At 38.6% G+C, this 16883-nt stretch overlaps 1 protein-coding gene across 1 annotated transcript in view; it reads left to right on the top strand.

Moving 5' to 3' along the window:
- fsip1 (fibrous sheath interacting protein 1) overlaps positions 1 to 14224 on the top strand; it is a 74560-nt gene extending 60336 nt beyond the window's left edge. Inside the window, exon 9 of the mRNA XM_034195608.1 lies at positions 14121 to 14224. Within this exon, the coding sequence (XP_034051499.1) occupies positions 14121 to 14192 (72 nt within the window). The 3' untranslated portion in view covers positions 14193 to 14224. The remainder of the gene's footprint in view (positions 1 to 14120) is intronic.
- The last annotated feature ends 2659 nt before the right edge of the window (positions 14225 to 16883 follow it).

The following is a 16883-nucleotide window of genomic DNA, read 5'->3' as shown; positions in this document are numbered from 1 at the left end:
TGCCGACACATCGGTGCCTCCTGTGACAAACCACAACCTGATGTATATTTGCTTAATTTTAACATAAAAAGAAGTTCTTGTAATTAAATCGTTACAGTGAAAGCTGCACCCTTAGATCTAAGTGGGGACTGTGCCATGCAACAAAGGCCTAAGTTTGACCCAATTAAAGAGAAAAATATATATTAACATAATTTCTTGGTAATTAAGTTGAGATTCGTTGGAGGAAGCAGCTCCCTCATAATCATCACAAAACATCAAAACCACCGCCGCTAAACGATTGAGCCCAGTGAGCGTCCACAGACCATTTCACTGTGTGTATTCTCTGTGCTGCACATCTTTTCATGTGGGTGAAACAGATTTATACGTATGAAATTTGTCTGGGAGCACATTCTTTTCCTGGCTCCATAAAACAGGTTTTATTTGTATAACAAACGTAACTCATGTCACTTTTTTTTTTGCATCTAATGTGTGAAAACAAAACTATGCAGGTTGTGTGCAGAGTTCCTTGGTGGTGAACATAAAAACAAAATGAAAAACAGTTCAATTCAAGGCATAATGTTTTTATACTGTTGATGGAATTTTTAGTTATAAATTGTTTATTGTTTTGAGGTGGGCAGATTATTAAGTTTGTCCACAAAAACAATTTAAGGAAAATAAACATGAATCGAGTACTGCGTGTACAGTGATCTCATAATGTAAATGATCTTATACATTTCATTTTTTAAAGTAATGAAACTGATAGAAGTATTTTAATGTCAGCACTGTTTCACAGCAAGAACATCCCAAGTTTTAAATAAAAATGTTTGCCACACACGCACACACACATTTAATTTTTAATTTAACCTTTATTTTACCAGGTTAGTCCCATTGAGATGAAGATCTCTTTTGCAAGGGAGACCTGGGTAATTAGAAAGTATCTTTATAGATATAAGATTCTCTGAATCTTCTGATTATATTATGGACCGTACATGATGGAATCCCTAAATTCCTTGCAATTGAACGTTGAGAAATATTGTTCTTAAACTGTTGGTCTATTTTTTCACGCAGTTGTTCACAAAGTGGTGATCCTTGCCCCGTCTTTGCTTGTGAACGGCTGAGCCTTTTGACGATGCTCCGTTTATACCCAATCATGACACTCACCTGTTTCCAATTAACCTGTTCACCTGTGGAATGTTCCAAACAGGTGTCCTTTGAGCATTCATCAACTTTCCCAGTCTTTTATTGCCACTGTCCCAGCTTTTTTGAAAAGTGTTACAGGCATCCATTTCAAAATGAGCAAATATTTGCACAAAAACAATAAAGTCTATCAGTTTGAACATTCAATATCTTGTCTTTGTGGCGTATTCAATTGAATATAGGTTGAAGAGGATTTGCAAATCATTGTATTCTGTTTTATTTACATTTTACACAACGTTCCCAACTTCATTGGAATTAGGGTTGCATTTTGTGATCATCAAATGTCCATCTCTGTCTATTTATAACCCGCGGTGTATTCAGAAACAACTAAACAAAACAGCAACATCAAATACGTCTCAATAAGGCCATTAATAGCCTTTGCCTTATTTTGCTGAATTCGTTCATAACATTGAGTTCTTTGCCAAGGTACAGTTTGCAAAGGAAGACACTGGTTTGAGCTTGTCATTTCTGATGCAGACATCTACTTGACTTGCACTTTTGTTTATCATCAGATGTTTGGTCTTTTCCACATTCATATTCATTCATATCTCAAGTTACTGATAATGACAGTGTTGTCTGGAATTGCTAGTCTCATGATTATCTCAGTGTAGATGTTAAAATGGTGTGGAGAAAGAATGCAACCTCTGGTGGTCTACTTTACCACTGCAGAATGCTTGAGTCTCACCACATGTTGTTCAGAGGACCCAAGGATCCTCCCAAGAGACTTAGTACAAAAGAAATCCAGTCATTGCATTTGTCCACTGTTAGCACCCAAGGCACACAACCACAGAATAAGTAAGACAGGAAGTACAAGGACTCTGAAGACCTGGACGTCTTTCTCCTCCAACAACATAGGCATTAGCAACAACTTCTGTCCACTGGCCTTATGATTTCAGAACCTCTTGCCAGGTGTCTCTCCATCTCAAAAGCCAAGGACTCCCTCCTGAGATAAGTGAATGTCTGTCCAAGTTTGGTTATGAGGACAAGAGTTAGAAAATGAAGACTGAACTGAAGAGACAGAGAAGAAAGTCAGAAATGACAGTTCATAAGTTGGTTGCAATGAAAATTCATGGAAAAACAGCATTTCATATGACAATTTATTTGCAATTAAATGTTTTCAAATGAAACACTTTCAAAATGAAAGTAATCAGAGGACTGATGCAAATCCTGTACATTCTTCCCACCAGGATATAAATGTCTATGTGTCTATAACAGTGCTTTTGACTCTATATGACTTCTGTGTGACTTCAGTATGAAGTCATTCATAGCAATCAATCACATATATTTTGCCGATGAATATATACTTTAGATTATCCATCTAGGCATCTTGGTTGTTGGGCCATCAAAAAAAGGTGTTTTTTTTTCCTTTTAGACCATGTTTACCTTGATTTTTGACTAAAGTACTCCAAACTCTAATCACCTGTAGCTATTTAGCCAAGTAGTATTCCTGCCACATTTAATCCATTTGGGCTTCTTGGTTGTTGAGATATACAAAAAAGGTGTTTTCCTGACAGTGTTTTCCTTGACCTTTGAACAGACTGCTCCAAAATCTCATCACCTCAAGTTATATTCAAACCAAGTTTGAAAGAAATCCGTCCAGTTGGTTTTGAGTTATCTTGTTCACACACACACACACACACACACACACACACACACACACACACACACACACACACACACACACACACACACACACACACACACACACACACACACACACACACAAACTGTAGTGAAAACAATCCCTGCTATCGCTGCTTCACTCACACGCAGAGTAACTGTGTGTTTAGTGTGTTTTGCAGCTGGAGGGTAAGACTTAAAGATGCAAAATGTCAAAAAGCTCATCTTACAGTTTGAGTCATTCCAGGATAATGTTCAGAATCCAAATGTTAGTGCAGAACGCTACCTAATCTTTTACTTTGCGATGATTAATTACTTACTTGATTACCCAAAAAGGCGGATTGTGTTGCACATGTGCCTTTGACTGTGCGTCAGTACTGCTTCTCCTTTCTCTTAGTGAGTTGGCCTGAGTTCAGGTTGACTATTCAGAAGTTGCTGGGCTCCTTTGTCTTGCCAGCTCTGCAGTTTCCCAACTCTTTTTCCACAGAAGGCTGGTGAAGTTGGCAAGAAAAGATGTGGCACACAGAAAAGAGGGATTCTTCTTTCACATTCGCTCATCGTCTGCTGCTTTATTTTGTCCACCGTTGGCTTTCTACAGTGCTTCTGTTTGCGGCTGTGTGTTTTTAAAAGTATATACTACCAAACTAAACCACCGCTCAAGAGCACATGTTAAATGTTGTACTTAGCAAGATTAAAGAACATGAAATTTATAGCCTCTAAATTGACATCAGGATTTGTATTATAACCAGTCAGCGTTCTCTGATATGCATAGCTCACTTTGCCGGAGTTCACAAAATGACATAAATTCAACTTCCATTGACTTGTAATGTGTTGGATAGGAGCCCCAACACAGAGACCCACAATGGAAGAAAAGTAAAAACAGGTTTGTTGTTTAACCCTCTGGGGCCAACACCGTCGTATACGATGGCTAAGACCAAGCTTCACTAAATTATAAATAACTTTTTAATGATATGAGAAAGAAACATACTTTTTTTGCTGAAAAGTTAACTCTCCGCAGACTTTCGAGCCAGCCATCGGCCATCTTTGTATTCCTCATAGAAGCTGTGTGATGACGTGCGCAATGTGAGTGTCCAATCGGCATTAGTTCACCATCACATGGTTTTCTAAAATCCAATCGTAGGGCAGATTCACCTCACGTGAAAAGCCAAAGATCGTTTTCAGGAGAGATACGTTACTAGTTGGGCTGTTTGAATAGCCCCCTAGGTGCTCCAATGAGTACATACTTTTGGGCTTTATTTATAAATTATTTTCCACTTTACTTTTTCCTTCCTTATTTTTGATTGTAAACCTTTGTTACACTTATAAAACACAACAAAAGCATATATATTATGAAAGCACAGGTTGTCCTGAAAAAAGAGACATAAAACTTGATTGTGGGATGCAGGGAGAGCTGTTAACAGCAATAATAAAACATTTATGCCACGCGAGTGAACTGTCCAAAACAATGCCCTCGGACCCCAGGAGGTTAAAAAAAAAAAAAGAAGCAAAAACAGATAGCTGACTGTAACAGCAGACAAACAGACTTAATTTAAAAACTCACACATGGGTGATCAGACCAAACAGGATTAGCCAAAAACAGGCACTGTTCAGTAATGACAAATTTTCACACCAAGCACTTAGTCCATAACAGCAGGCAAAAATCAGAAATCAGGGAAGGCACCAAAGGTTTCTAACAGGAAGTCAAAATACTAAAAACAAGAGCAATCCGAGATTTCTGACGTCCACCAATCTGGATCAGAATCAGCTTCTAAATTCAGTGCAGTCTTCCATGCCCTAATATCTGTCTGTAGGAAAAATTTTGTGGGAGTCAGTGAAGTAGTTTTGATGTAATCCTGCTAGCAGACAGACAAATAAATAAATAAACGCAGATGAATTTATTCCAGCTGATGGAGTACTGTAGTTATACTACTACAAAGTAGAGCTGTCAGTCAAAACAGTCTTAACATTTGAGCAGACGTGTACACAGAATGTGATGAATCAGATTCATCTTGCTATAAGATAATAGTAGTATAGTAGTAGTAGTAGTAATAGTAGAGTTATGACCTGTGAGATGACAGAGATGAGGCGTGTGGCTGAGCGCCTTGGGGCAACTGTTTGTTGTGATTTGGCGCTATACAAGAAAAAAGTTGATTGATTGATTGAAGTCAGTGACCTTGAAAACTGATCAGTATTAAGTGAGTAGTCCAGAGGTGGTGGTCCAGTACAGCAGGACTGAACAATTGTGCCTTTGTCAGATTCATTTCCAGGTGGATAACTGATATGAGGGTGTGCCCCAGGACCTTCAACTTCTACCACAGGTATGTGTGAACTCCCCTTGCGGTTGTTTGTGTAACAGGAACTGGACACTCCTGTTAGTGAGGAGTTTGAACTTACTGTCATTTTGATGATATTTAAAAACACGAGGATGGTGAAAGACTTCACAGTGGAAAATGTTGAAGTGTGTAATGGGTAAAGAAGAAGAAGGAGTAAGTCTGATTTAGGCCCTGAGGACCGTTGGTCAGCTGGGTGAACTGAGATAATTAATTGTCTTGTCTTGATTGTCTTTGTCTTTGTCTTGTCCAAGGACACAGACAGATAGCATGAGCATGTTTCGAACCCAGGTCTATATATTGGCAGGCCAGCTCCTTATCCACTAAGTTACCTGCTCTACACAAAGTTATATAGGGTGTCTCAAAAAATGTACCCAAAAGTATTTTCACAGCACAGAAAAACCAGTCAATATTATTAGACATGTTCTGTAGTTCAGTCTTTCCTTTTGATGTTTTATCCCTTTATCTTTTACAGCACATGATCAATGTATCCTCCTCGACTGAAGTTTCCTAAGAAACAAATCATCCGTCTCCAGTTTTCCGGAACACCACATAGCAAATTCAAGTCTCCTTGTCATTTGCTGGGGAGTTAATTCGCTCTGAGACTGAATTTTGTATGGAAAGAGATGCAAGCCAGCCCTTAGGATGCGTTGCATAGAACTAGACGATTTTTGTTCTCTGAATTAGGGTCAACTGGGGCATTTTTCCTGGACTTTAATGTCCTGCAGAACAAACTTTAGGGTTTCTGAAATGAGAAAAGCATTATTATTTCCGAGGAAAACTATTTCCTGGTATTCATATTTCAGAGTACCTTTGGGTACATTTTTTCAGACACCCTATATATTATCATACATATATTTTCCCTTACACCTGCTTGCTTTGCAAATGGCTCCATGTTACCATAGTCCAACCTGAAGTGTTTGGGAAATAGGTGGGTGTGATAGAACACAGAGAGAACCTTGCTGCAGTCCAATCAACAACTACCAAATATACCATGTATTTGGATTTATTGGACTCTCATGACTGGGTGGTTGTCAGTTGCATCACCAGTGCTTGCTACCAAACTTGACCTGATATTACTAAGTTTGCCCCAAATGATCCAATTGTTATGAGTTGCTCAATTATAATACAGTGTATTAGGGATATCACACTTATCTAATAATTTGGTGGATTGGGTTGATGACCAGTGCTTGCTGTGCTTACAGTAATTATCCACAGGGTTTGGCTGGACTTGAAAATATTTGGCATCTTAAACTCGGGCACATTTCACTGTTGATGACAATGAAATCCACAGCTAACCAGTTGGACAGCAAAAAATCAGACTGACTTCTAAACTGAATGTTTCAGCTTCTGGCTCAGCAGTAAAGAAGGCACTGCTTTGGACTACAAACATTCTGCATTTTTGTAGCTCAGTAGGTGTACCAACCCTCACCTATGATCAAAAACTGTGGGTCGTATTGAAAGAGATCAGTGAAATCAGAAATGTGAATGACCACAATTTGTATATTTCATCAGAACAGATTGAAAAGCCTGGACACTCCAGGTGGATTGGACATCTATTTAAAATGTGTAATGAATGCCTCCTAAAAATTCTCTGAGCATGCCTAACTAAAATAAGACCTCAGGGTGGAACCCCAAATACACCAGAGGAATTATACTGTATCTCCTATCTGGTTAAGAAACACGTTGGGATCCCACTAAAGAAGAGCTGATAGTCGTGGTTAGATGTCTGCACTACCTTATTACCTTGCCTGCCACCATCATAACTAGTACCCAGATCAGCACTGGAAAAATGTATGTATGAATGGACAGATGGATGATGAATGTATTTCTCTAGAAAGCCTGCTGTCAAAGGCCTATAATTTTTCCAATAGCAATTGTCAGTCAGTGGTAAGTGGATATACAGAGTTTCCGCCTCCAGCTCTCATTTCATGTTTATGCCATATTATGAGAAAGTTTGACAAAAACTATCTAAAGCAGCAGCAGCAGCTTCCAGTTACACCCTTCCTCTGACTGAAGACTGGCTGTGAAAAATGATAATTTATGGATTCATTTGTCTTGTCTCAAGGTGGAGGCACTTAGAAAAGTCTCACCTTAAAACCAGACAAGAGTTTTATCTCTTCCTGTGTCAGCGTTTCCTAGTGGTGTACCTGATAATAATTATGTGTAGCTTTTTTTTTTTTTAGACCATCCTTCCAGCCTCAATGTTATTGTTCCCGTCTCTGTGATAACCCTGGGATACATCTCGCCCAAACAAATCATTCATTTCCTTTGGATACATTTCCTGTAATCACAACTCCCGTTTCTATCCCAGAGTCAAACTTTGGGTGGAGATGAGTTGAAAGCAATTGTAACTGTTAGTACAGAGGAGACAGACAGCAAAACAACAGCATGCTCCCCTGGTCTCTCTAAAATTAAGGACACCTGTGCTTACCCACATGAATAGTCTCAGCTTATTGTTAATCTTGTTAAAAAACAACAACCCCCCCCCCCAGTAGTGTCTGTCCTCATTATCGCTAATGTTGGTCAAAGACATTCCTGGTTGTTAATAACCTGACTACTGGCACACTGTTTTATTGCTTACCTCCATCGGTGATGGTGGAAGGCAGTGGTTATGTGATCTACCTTGCAAGGTTGGCTATTTCTGTACAAAATATTTAAAAAAAATAATGACTGGCTACTACGGAACCCGGGAGAGGTCACTTAAAGTGATATTTTTTTAAGGCCATGATAATTTGTGCGCACATTTTCCTTTAATTGAGCCCACAAATTAATAAAACGTGCGCAGGTTTTCTTGGCCGTGATAATTCGTGTGCACAATTTCCTTTAATTGAGCCCTCGAATGAATTAAACGTGCACGTTTTCCTTTAATCAAGCCCTCGAATTAATAAAATGTGTGCACATTTTCCTTTGAGACCTCGAATTAATAAAACGTGCACACGTTTTCCTTTAATTGAGACCTCGAATTAATAAAACGAGCACATGTTTTCTTTTAATTGAGACCTCGAATGAATAAAACGAGCGCATGTTTTCTTTTAATTGAGCCCACAAATTAATAAAACGTGCTCTCAAATTAATAAAACGTGCGCAGGTTGGCCGTGATAATTCGTGTGCACATTTTCCTTTAATCGAGCCCTTGAATTAATAAAATGTGCGCATGTTTTCCTTTAATCAAGCCCTCGAATTAATAAAATGTGCGCACATTTTCCTTTAATTGAGACCTCGAATTAATAAAACGAGCGCATGTTATCTTTTAATTGAGACCTCGAATTAATAAAATGAGTGCATGTTATCTTTTAATTGAGACCTCGAATTAATAAAATGAGCGCACATTTTCCTTTCGTTCAAAATGAACTCCATAATATGACCTAAATTGTCATCCTCATGACGGGGAGACACTTCGCCCTCAACATCGTTTTTAATGTGCTTAAACTCCAGATGATGCCATGCTGATGTCCTTGTGCGCCCAAACCATGATGATATACCCTGACCAGATCCATTTCTAATGGGGAAATGTATTACACTGTCTGCTGGTTTGTTGACTAATAGCCAACATTTATGTGTCACGACAATATTGAGTGCACGTTTTACAAATTGTGGCCACGTTTAAGTAGATCGTGCCTTTGTTTTAATCAAATGATGCTTAAAACGTGCGCACAATATTATAAAATGTGCGCATAATATTATAAAACGTGCACACAATATAAAACGTGCGCACAATATAATAAAACGTGCACACAATATAATAAAATGAGCGCCCAATATAATAAAATGAGCGCACAATATAATAAAATGTGCGCACAATATAACAAAACGTGCGCACGCTCTCTCCACATGAAAAACATTTTGCGATGACACTTCCAGGGCTCCGTAGGTTACAACGTTTGATGGAAAAACTGTGCTTATATCAGGGGAGAGTTGGCTAAATTTTGAGTCAGATCTGGGTCAACTTTGAAGTTTTTCAATTTATCTCTTTATTTAACATTGTGAAATACTACTGTCTGCTTCAGAGAATGAGGATTCCCGCTCTAGCATTTATTCGTCTCTATGCTTGTACCATCCACTTTGGTTTGACCTCTGCCTGCAAACTAAAGCCATGTGTTTTTCGAACCTTTTCTACCTTGGTAGAACAGGATTTGACCAAACTGTACACAGGATGTCATGCTAATAAAATAGCTAACACCATTTTGGACACTTTCAATGCATCAAAGATGAGTGGTGTCAAGTTGGCTTGTCGACATGAAGGGACTGTATTTGTCATAATTATCCCGTAACGGTTTTAAAAACAGTTCCTACTTCAGTAGGGAAGGGTTTTTTTTATCAGATGATGTAGCATGACTAGCTAATATGGCAGCAACCATCAAGGAACTTGTTTAATAGTTGTCTGCATTAGTACCATTTGCCTTGTTTTTCGTCAACTTGTGAAAAATCTAACTTTAGATTTGAAAAGACAACAGTTGCACAAACAAGTAAACCAATAACATTAGTATAATATCCCAACTTCTAGTGGATGAAAGGACACCATATTGTAGTTTCACAGAAGAAGTCGATTTCATACTCTTCAAATGCAACTGTCCTTATTGACATAGAGTGAAACTAGTTGACAGAGTGTGAAGACATGCATCAGACATTCCTACGTGTTTTTAAGACCTCCTCCACTATTTTGATATGAAGTCCACAGCCAAAAGGACACGTCTTGCTTTGTCAGAAGATGGAAACACAGATTGCTACAGGGGACATTAAGGCTGGAATGTGTCTGTGCTGCTTCTGTTCTCCTGTTCATTATTAGAAGATGATAAACAGTCCTTTGGGTAATTGCTGGGGTCATAAAGGAGTAATGTGACTCAACACTCCATGGCCTTAAGGCTGTCATTAGACTGGGGAGGACTCTAAACTTGGACAATTAGTCTGGAGGAGATGCCTATCAGAATGTGGTCCAATCAGACAACGTGGCATTTACCTTCAACTTGTGGGGATAGATACATATACTGATTTGACTTTGGCTTGAAAAAGTCAACGGGATGTGGTGAATATGTGAAAACAAAGACACACTATTTCCAGACAGGCAACACTTTCATGTTGTTTAAATAATGCTGATGCATTCTTTAAAGGCTCACAGAGAGATGGGTTTTTAACTTTAGACAGTTCAGTTTTTTTAAATTATGCAACCCAAAATCACCAGTATATCTGAATGAACTTTACAGTTTGCACAACATATGACAACTTCTGCACAATTCTGCACCAGAGTGAGATGCAAAAGTCAGCAGTCATGCAAATGCACACATGATGATAGTCCAGCCATCCATCCATCCGTCCGTCCGTCCGTCCATCCATTTTCTATACCCGCTAACTCCAATTACGGGTCAAGGGGTGGGGTGCTGGATCATATCCCTGCAGTACAAGATAATAGTAACAATGAATTTTTTATCACAACACTGAAAAACATCTCTGCCAGATCCTGTCTCAGAAGAGAAGCTGTTTTGTCCCAACCCCAAGTATTACATGTGTAGATGTTTTTCTGCACTGACAACGTTCACTCAGATTGAATACATTATCATCAGTTTGGTCAAGTTGTTGAAAAGAGATAGAAATCCTCCTTTCAAGCAAAAAATAATGAACCTAGTAACTTTCCCACTCCATCAGTTTGACCTTCTTGTGTGTTGTGTCATTTGCGCTGATTGACCAGAATTTTGTCCGTAGTTGAACACAAGACAAAAATGACAACAATACAATTGCTAATATTCACTGACTAAACTCATTTTATATGACCCCGTTTCTGTGTGAAAAGGGTCACAACTGTGATTGCTGATGATCGGCTAAATTAAAAAATTAAGAATCTGTATATTAAAAGCCAAGTGGCCTCTTTGTACGTGTATGTGTGCGTATGGCTTCAATCATGGAGAAACTGGGGAGAGCTGACATTTGCCGTTTGGTTTGCTTATACATTTTGGGTCAAGGATGACCTCCGCCAAAACGGAACATTGATAGGAGTAATATTTTTGGAGAAAATACGGATATTAGCTAACAACACTGAACAATGGATGCTGATAATTACACATCCTTCCAGCTGGGGATGATATCAATCATATTAAAAGCAAAGTAGCCTCTGTGTACGTCTATACGTGCCTGCGTGTACCTTTGATCATGGAGAAACTGGGGAGAGCTGACATTTGCCGTATGGTATGTTTATGTATTTTGGGTCAAGGATGACCGCCGCCAAAATGGAACATTGATAGGACTAATATTTTTGGAGAAACTATGGATATTAACTAACAACAGTGAACAATGGACATTGATAATTACATTCTGGATTCAAACGCCATTCCAAATCATTATAGAAACTTTGCATAATTTATTACCACCCTTGAAAATGTCAGCTACCTACTTCATAAAAACGACCCAATGTAGAGCCCATGGATCCCCACGGGCTACGCGTTAACGCTTATATAATACTATATTGCTGTTAGGGGTGTGACAACTAACTGATACAACTCGAACATTCATTCATTCTCTATATCCACTTCTTACAATTTAGGGTGATGTGGAGCTGGAGCCTATCTCAGCAGTCATTGGGAGGGAGGCGGGGTACACCCTGGACAGGCCGCCAGTCTATTGCAGGACCACATATAAACAGACAAACATATTTCTGCATGCACTTCCACCTATGGTCAATTTAGAGTCACCATTTCATGGCATCTTGGCATCCCACATCTATCAACAGCTGCTTTCTTCTTCTGGTCTTCTTCTATGATGGGCTTTCTACAACCTTATAAGGTGCTGCCCCCAGTGGTGAAAAAAGGCAGGCAGAGGCAGTGACAATGTGCTAAACACATACGTAAAAACCCAAAGAAGGTCCAGAGTCATTCATAAAATATTTATTTTACAGTAAGCAATATTACTATATACTGTTGGTATATTCAGTATTCAATATACATTGAATTGAATCGTTCCATGATAAAAAGTATTGTTCCTGAATAGTATCTTAGCTCATGGGTCTAGTTTCATAAGATATCATTTTATAAGGGAGAGATGCACACTCTTAAACTACTATATATAATATAATATAATATAATATAATATAATATAATATAATATAATATAACACTCAGAAACCCAAAGGTGGGTGAAGTATCCTGTGCCCTTAAAAAGAATGAAGAAATATTCCTGGTAGAACTTCAAGATTAAAAATAATATCAGTGTGTGACTAATGAGAGCTCAGTGTACCAGAGAAGACCAACTCAGCGTCCAGATGCTGTCCATTGGAGGACAACCACGTCAAAGAGAGGACACACAGTCTCCAGGAAAATATGTGTTATGTGGGGAAATAAAAGTCATCTGACTGGATATTGGATTGAACTCTGTCATGTTTACCATGAAAAGACGCAAGTTGGGATGCAAACTAAGCGAGCCGGACATCTCTTATTTTAGGCCAGGGACATTCTGTTCAGAGCAAGTGGAGATGGAGAACCATGAGAACACATACTGAGAGAACGATGACACTGATTACTATTCAACTCAGTCACTGACGGTCTGGTTCTGCTGGATAACATGTTGGTGTCATACTGGTGAGAAGATAATCACAATGGCAAAAAATGACAATGCTGCTGCTGTCGTCTAAGCAGAGGACAGAGAGATGAAGACTGAACCTCATAAGTCAATTCGGTATCAACACAATTGTAACATTAGAAGCTACAATCACTACAAACATAACTCCCAGGGATAGTTACTGACATTTATTGATATTACAAAACCTTCCTTTCATCCCAGTTATCAAGGTTGGCTTTCGTCCTTGAATTTATATGCAGTCCCAGAAGCTTTTGAGGACTTATCAGTAGAAAAACAACAGTAAAGTCCAACTGGAAGTGTTTCTGGCTCAACATCATCAAACTCGGCATGTGAGATGTCGTCAGCACCGTGATATATTATAATGAACAGTCACTTTTACTGCAAGTCAGTTGGTATTGGCAACGTTTTATCTGGATTTCTCATATGGTGCATTTAAGCCAAAAGGCTGTTAGCAGTAAGGAAGAAACCTGAGGTGAATGTTGGGAAGATATTAAAATTTTAAATTCAGTGGCAAATATTCTGTATTTGTTTCTTTTTTCTTTTATTTTAGAAGCAAATGCATTTAATAAATTCAAATATTTGTTGGTATTAAAGCTGTACGGCCTTTCAAATTTTAAAAACTGACAAATTTTAGTTTATACCGAAATTCAAGTATTATAATGTAGGTTTATACATTATAATGTATAACAGCAATCGGCATGTCCTTCTCAACATCCTTGCACAGATCGGGTGATCCCACCATGCGATCTATGACCAAATGTATGTTATACCATCAGATCGCTTGAATTTCGACCCATCAGGGGTAGAAATTCTAAATTGTTTCCAGACAGTGTTAATTTTGATCATATTGGCAGCATCATATTATGAATCCCTTATTTAAATGTTAAGGAATAAAATTGTAGTGGTACGAAATAAAAATCTCTTTATGACTTACATCTTAATCAGTGCAGTATTCAGATGTGCCTTACAAAGGCAGGTTCGTAATGCACATGCACTCCATTTGTACTCACAGGGTGCATATTAGTGCTCGTAATCCATCTCAACACTCAAACAAATGGAACTATATTAAAAAAAAACTCAAAAATTTAAATAAATCAATGTGAAGGAAAAACCTATGGAAAAACACAAAATTGTAATAACTCTGGTTTAACCTACTTTTAAGCTACAGGCAGTGCACACCAAGATGGGGCTGACCACATTGTTACATTGTCATGGGTCACATTTTGGCTCCGGTTTTTGCTGGTCACTTTGAGTTATTTCTCATAAAAGGCTGACGTTTCTCATATGTTCAAGAGTAATCAGCCTTTTTTTAATGTCATTTTAGGGGAAAGTGCTCAGAAACACCCACCACAGGTCACAAAGCGTGAATCCACAGATTGACTTTATAGATATATTTTTAAACTCACACGTTTCTATGTGTTGTTGCAGAATGATCCTCTGACTGAGGAGCAGTTGTGCAAACTGCTGGATGAATGTGAGCTGACAGAGAGCTGGGTGTGAGATGCGACCCTAAAAGATTCTGTCCCCTGATGTTATCCGACCCTCCACCAAAGGATGTGTCATCTCTGCAATGTCACCGCCAAGTTGTGAGAGGGATTAGGAAGTCACGTAAACATTTCATTTGCATTGTCACATTTTAATCCACTGAATCCTAGTGGTGGATGTTTAGTAACGTGTAAAGCTGTGTTTTAAATTATACAGATGTACATTATACGTGATGGGCTGTAAACGCGGATGGATTGTGCCATATTGGTCTTATTTGTGTTTTTGACACTGCATGAGGAAATGGAACCGCAGGATCACCACGCATATTCAACCAAGTACCATAAATAAGAACAGAAAATAGCTGCCATTAAATCTAATAAGTGGGAATGCTGGTTACAAAATGTTCTAATGCACACATAAACAGCTGTAACAGCAGGTCTTCATTAGTAATCTGTGGACGAAGGTGTACTGGGATCAGGAATCGGAGGGGACAGCTGCAGTATTCTGGTCCAGTCCACCTCCTGTCCCTAATATCCTAAACATTCCAGTCATTCCTGCCTCTGTCGGTAATCTGCTGCCGCTCCGACTGGGATGAGACGAGTGTGGTTTTTGAGTAACTGGATCCTGTGGGACCAATTTAGAATTTTCCTTAATAACATAAACAGGATTCCAGCTCCAAGTGCAAAAAATCTTAGACACAAAATCTGATTTGTGTCTAACAACAATATACAGTGTAGCATGTTTTTAGACAAATTTATTATAAAACAGCAATTTCATAAACATCAAACCTGAACAAATGTATATTTCACTGTATTAGATTTTGTACAGCAGATTACTGTAAGAATCGTTCACATCTGGTTACAAGCACCAAGATTTGACTGTGCATACCTTTTGGTACATATTTTAGAAGAATAACATTAGCTTTTTGAATTTTCAATTGGGGGCCAAGTAGGGGCCATTTGAAGAATCGCACAGGGGTCAAAATAAAAAAAAATGTTCCAATCATATTGAAAGCTATACCACTTTATGTGTCTGATCACAAAGATTTCTAAAAGGTATAGTTTGGGCTATCTGTGAGTGAATGTTATGGAGTTATGGGGTAAAAACAGCAAAGAATGGTGACAAAAGGTCAGTCTCAGTTTGTACAGGGGTCAAAACTTAAAGTTGCGGCAATTTTGGTTAAATGTGGTGCAAATTATTGGTTGAACTAATAGGATTAATAAATGGAATAGTTTTGACTGTGTTGAATGCTTGGTGTACAAGTTAAAGGTCAAACATCCATTGGATTCTGTGACATTTTACATATGTTACCCCGTGACATGACAAATAAGCATGACACATGGTGCAAACTAACCCTATTAACTCAACCAATAAATTGCATCATGTTTCACAATAATTGGAGCAACTTTAACTTCTGACCCCTGTACAAACTGAAACTGAACTTTGTCGCCATTCTTGCTGTTTTTACCCCATAACTCCATAACATTCACTCACAGATAGCCCAAACTATACCTTTTAGAAATCTTTGTGATCAGACACATAAAGTGGTATAGCTTTCAATATGATTGGAACATTTTTTTTATTTTGACCCCTACTTGGCCCTCTATTGAAAATTCAGATGGCTAACGTCAATTTTCTAAAATATGTACCAAAAGGGACAAATTATTGTGCTTGTAACCGGATTTGAAGGATTCCTCTGCAAATATTCTGTTATCTGCTGCACTAATTGGGACACTGTGAAATATGTGAAGAGTAAATTATCACTTATCTGGGCAGTGACATGCATGTCTCTGGGTCTTTGGCAGTTTGAGATCAAGAGGCGCCTGAGAAGAGTTTATGAAGTTATGAGGTCTACTGGACAGGTGGCTGGCAATGCCGATATCTTCAAATCCTAAGGTTCAAATCCTTAGGGAACTGGTGCTGCCTGTCTTGCTGTGTGGTTGTGAGACTTGGATGATCCAACTGACAACCCACAGGCGAAGCTATCAAATCTTTATGATGTTGTAAAGCAAGAATGTTAACAAAGGCGATGAAGGGGAAAGTTTGATACACATCAAAAGTTTACTGATCCACAGATGGGGCCTAAAGAATGTTCACTTATAATCAACCAAACAGAGAAAAATGTCAACAATGTTCTCCTTTTGGAGGAAATGCCGGCACATGAGCAGCTTTGAGGGATATGCTTTGGGTTTGTCATGGCTTTTGTCTCCACCTGCGTAGACTTTATCCCAGAGGTTCTGCTTTTCGTCTCTTCTGGCATGGACACCTTTGGACCTCACTCTGCGCCTCGCCCCCTCATTCTGACCTGGGAATGATCTCACATTCCTCTGGACTGAAAACATGCTCTCCAGGTGAGGCTCCAAGGTCAAAACCAAATTCTGAGCCCTGCAGCACAGATTCATAAACAGGATCAGGGTTGATGGAAACCTTGTCATATTGAGAGCTGAACCATTTTTTCTAATTATTGCATGCATTTGTTGTAATTTAAATGAAATATATAACCAACATCTTGAGGGCATTATAAATAGCATCAGTGCTGTATGTTTTCACTGTGCTTCTTATTTAGAAGAATGAACAAAGTGAGTTCAGTGTACTTTAAGAATGCAGTCTGATGTAAAAAGACCGCTGGCGTGTTTAAGGCTGTCTTTACTTTTATGACCTTTACTGGTGCTTTAGATTATAACGCTTTCTGGTCGTGTGGTAGAT

This window comes from Thalassophryne amazonica, chromosome 19 (genome assembly GCF_902500255.1).
Source record: "Thalassophryne amazonica chromosome 19, fThaAma1.1, whole genome shotgun sequence".
NCBI classification, from domain to species: domain Eukaryota; kingdom Metazoa; phylum Chordata; class Actinopteri; order Batrachoidiformes; family Batrachoididae; genus Thalassophryne; species Thalassophryne amazonica.
Note: the sequence above shows the minus strand (reverse complement) of the source record. Positions and strands in the feature narration are given on the sequence as shown.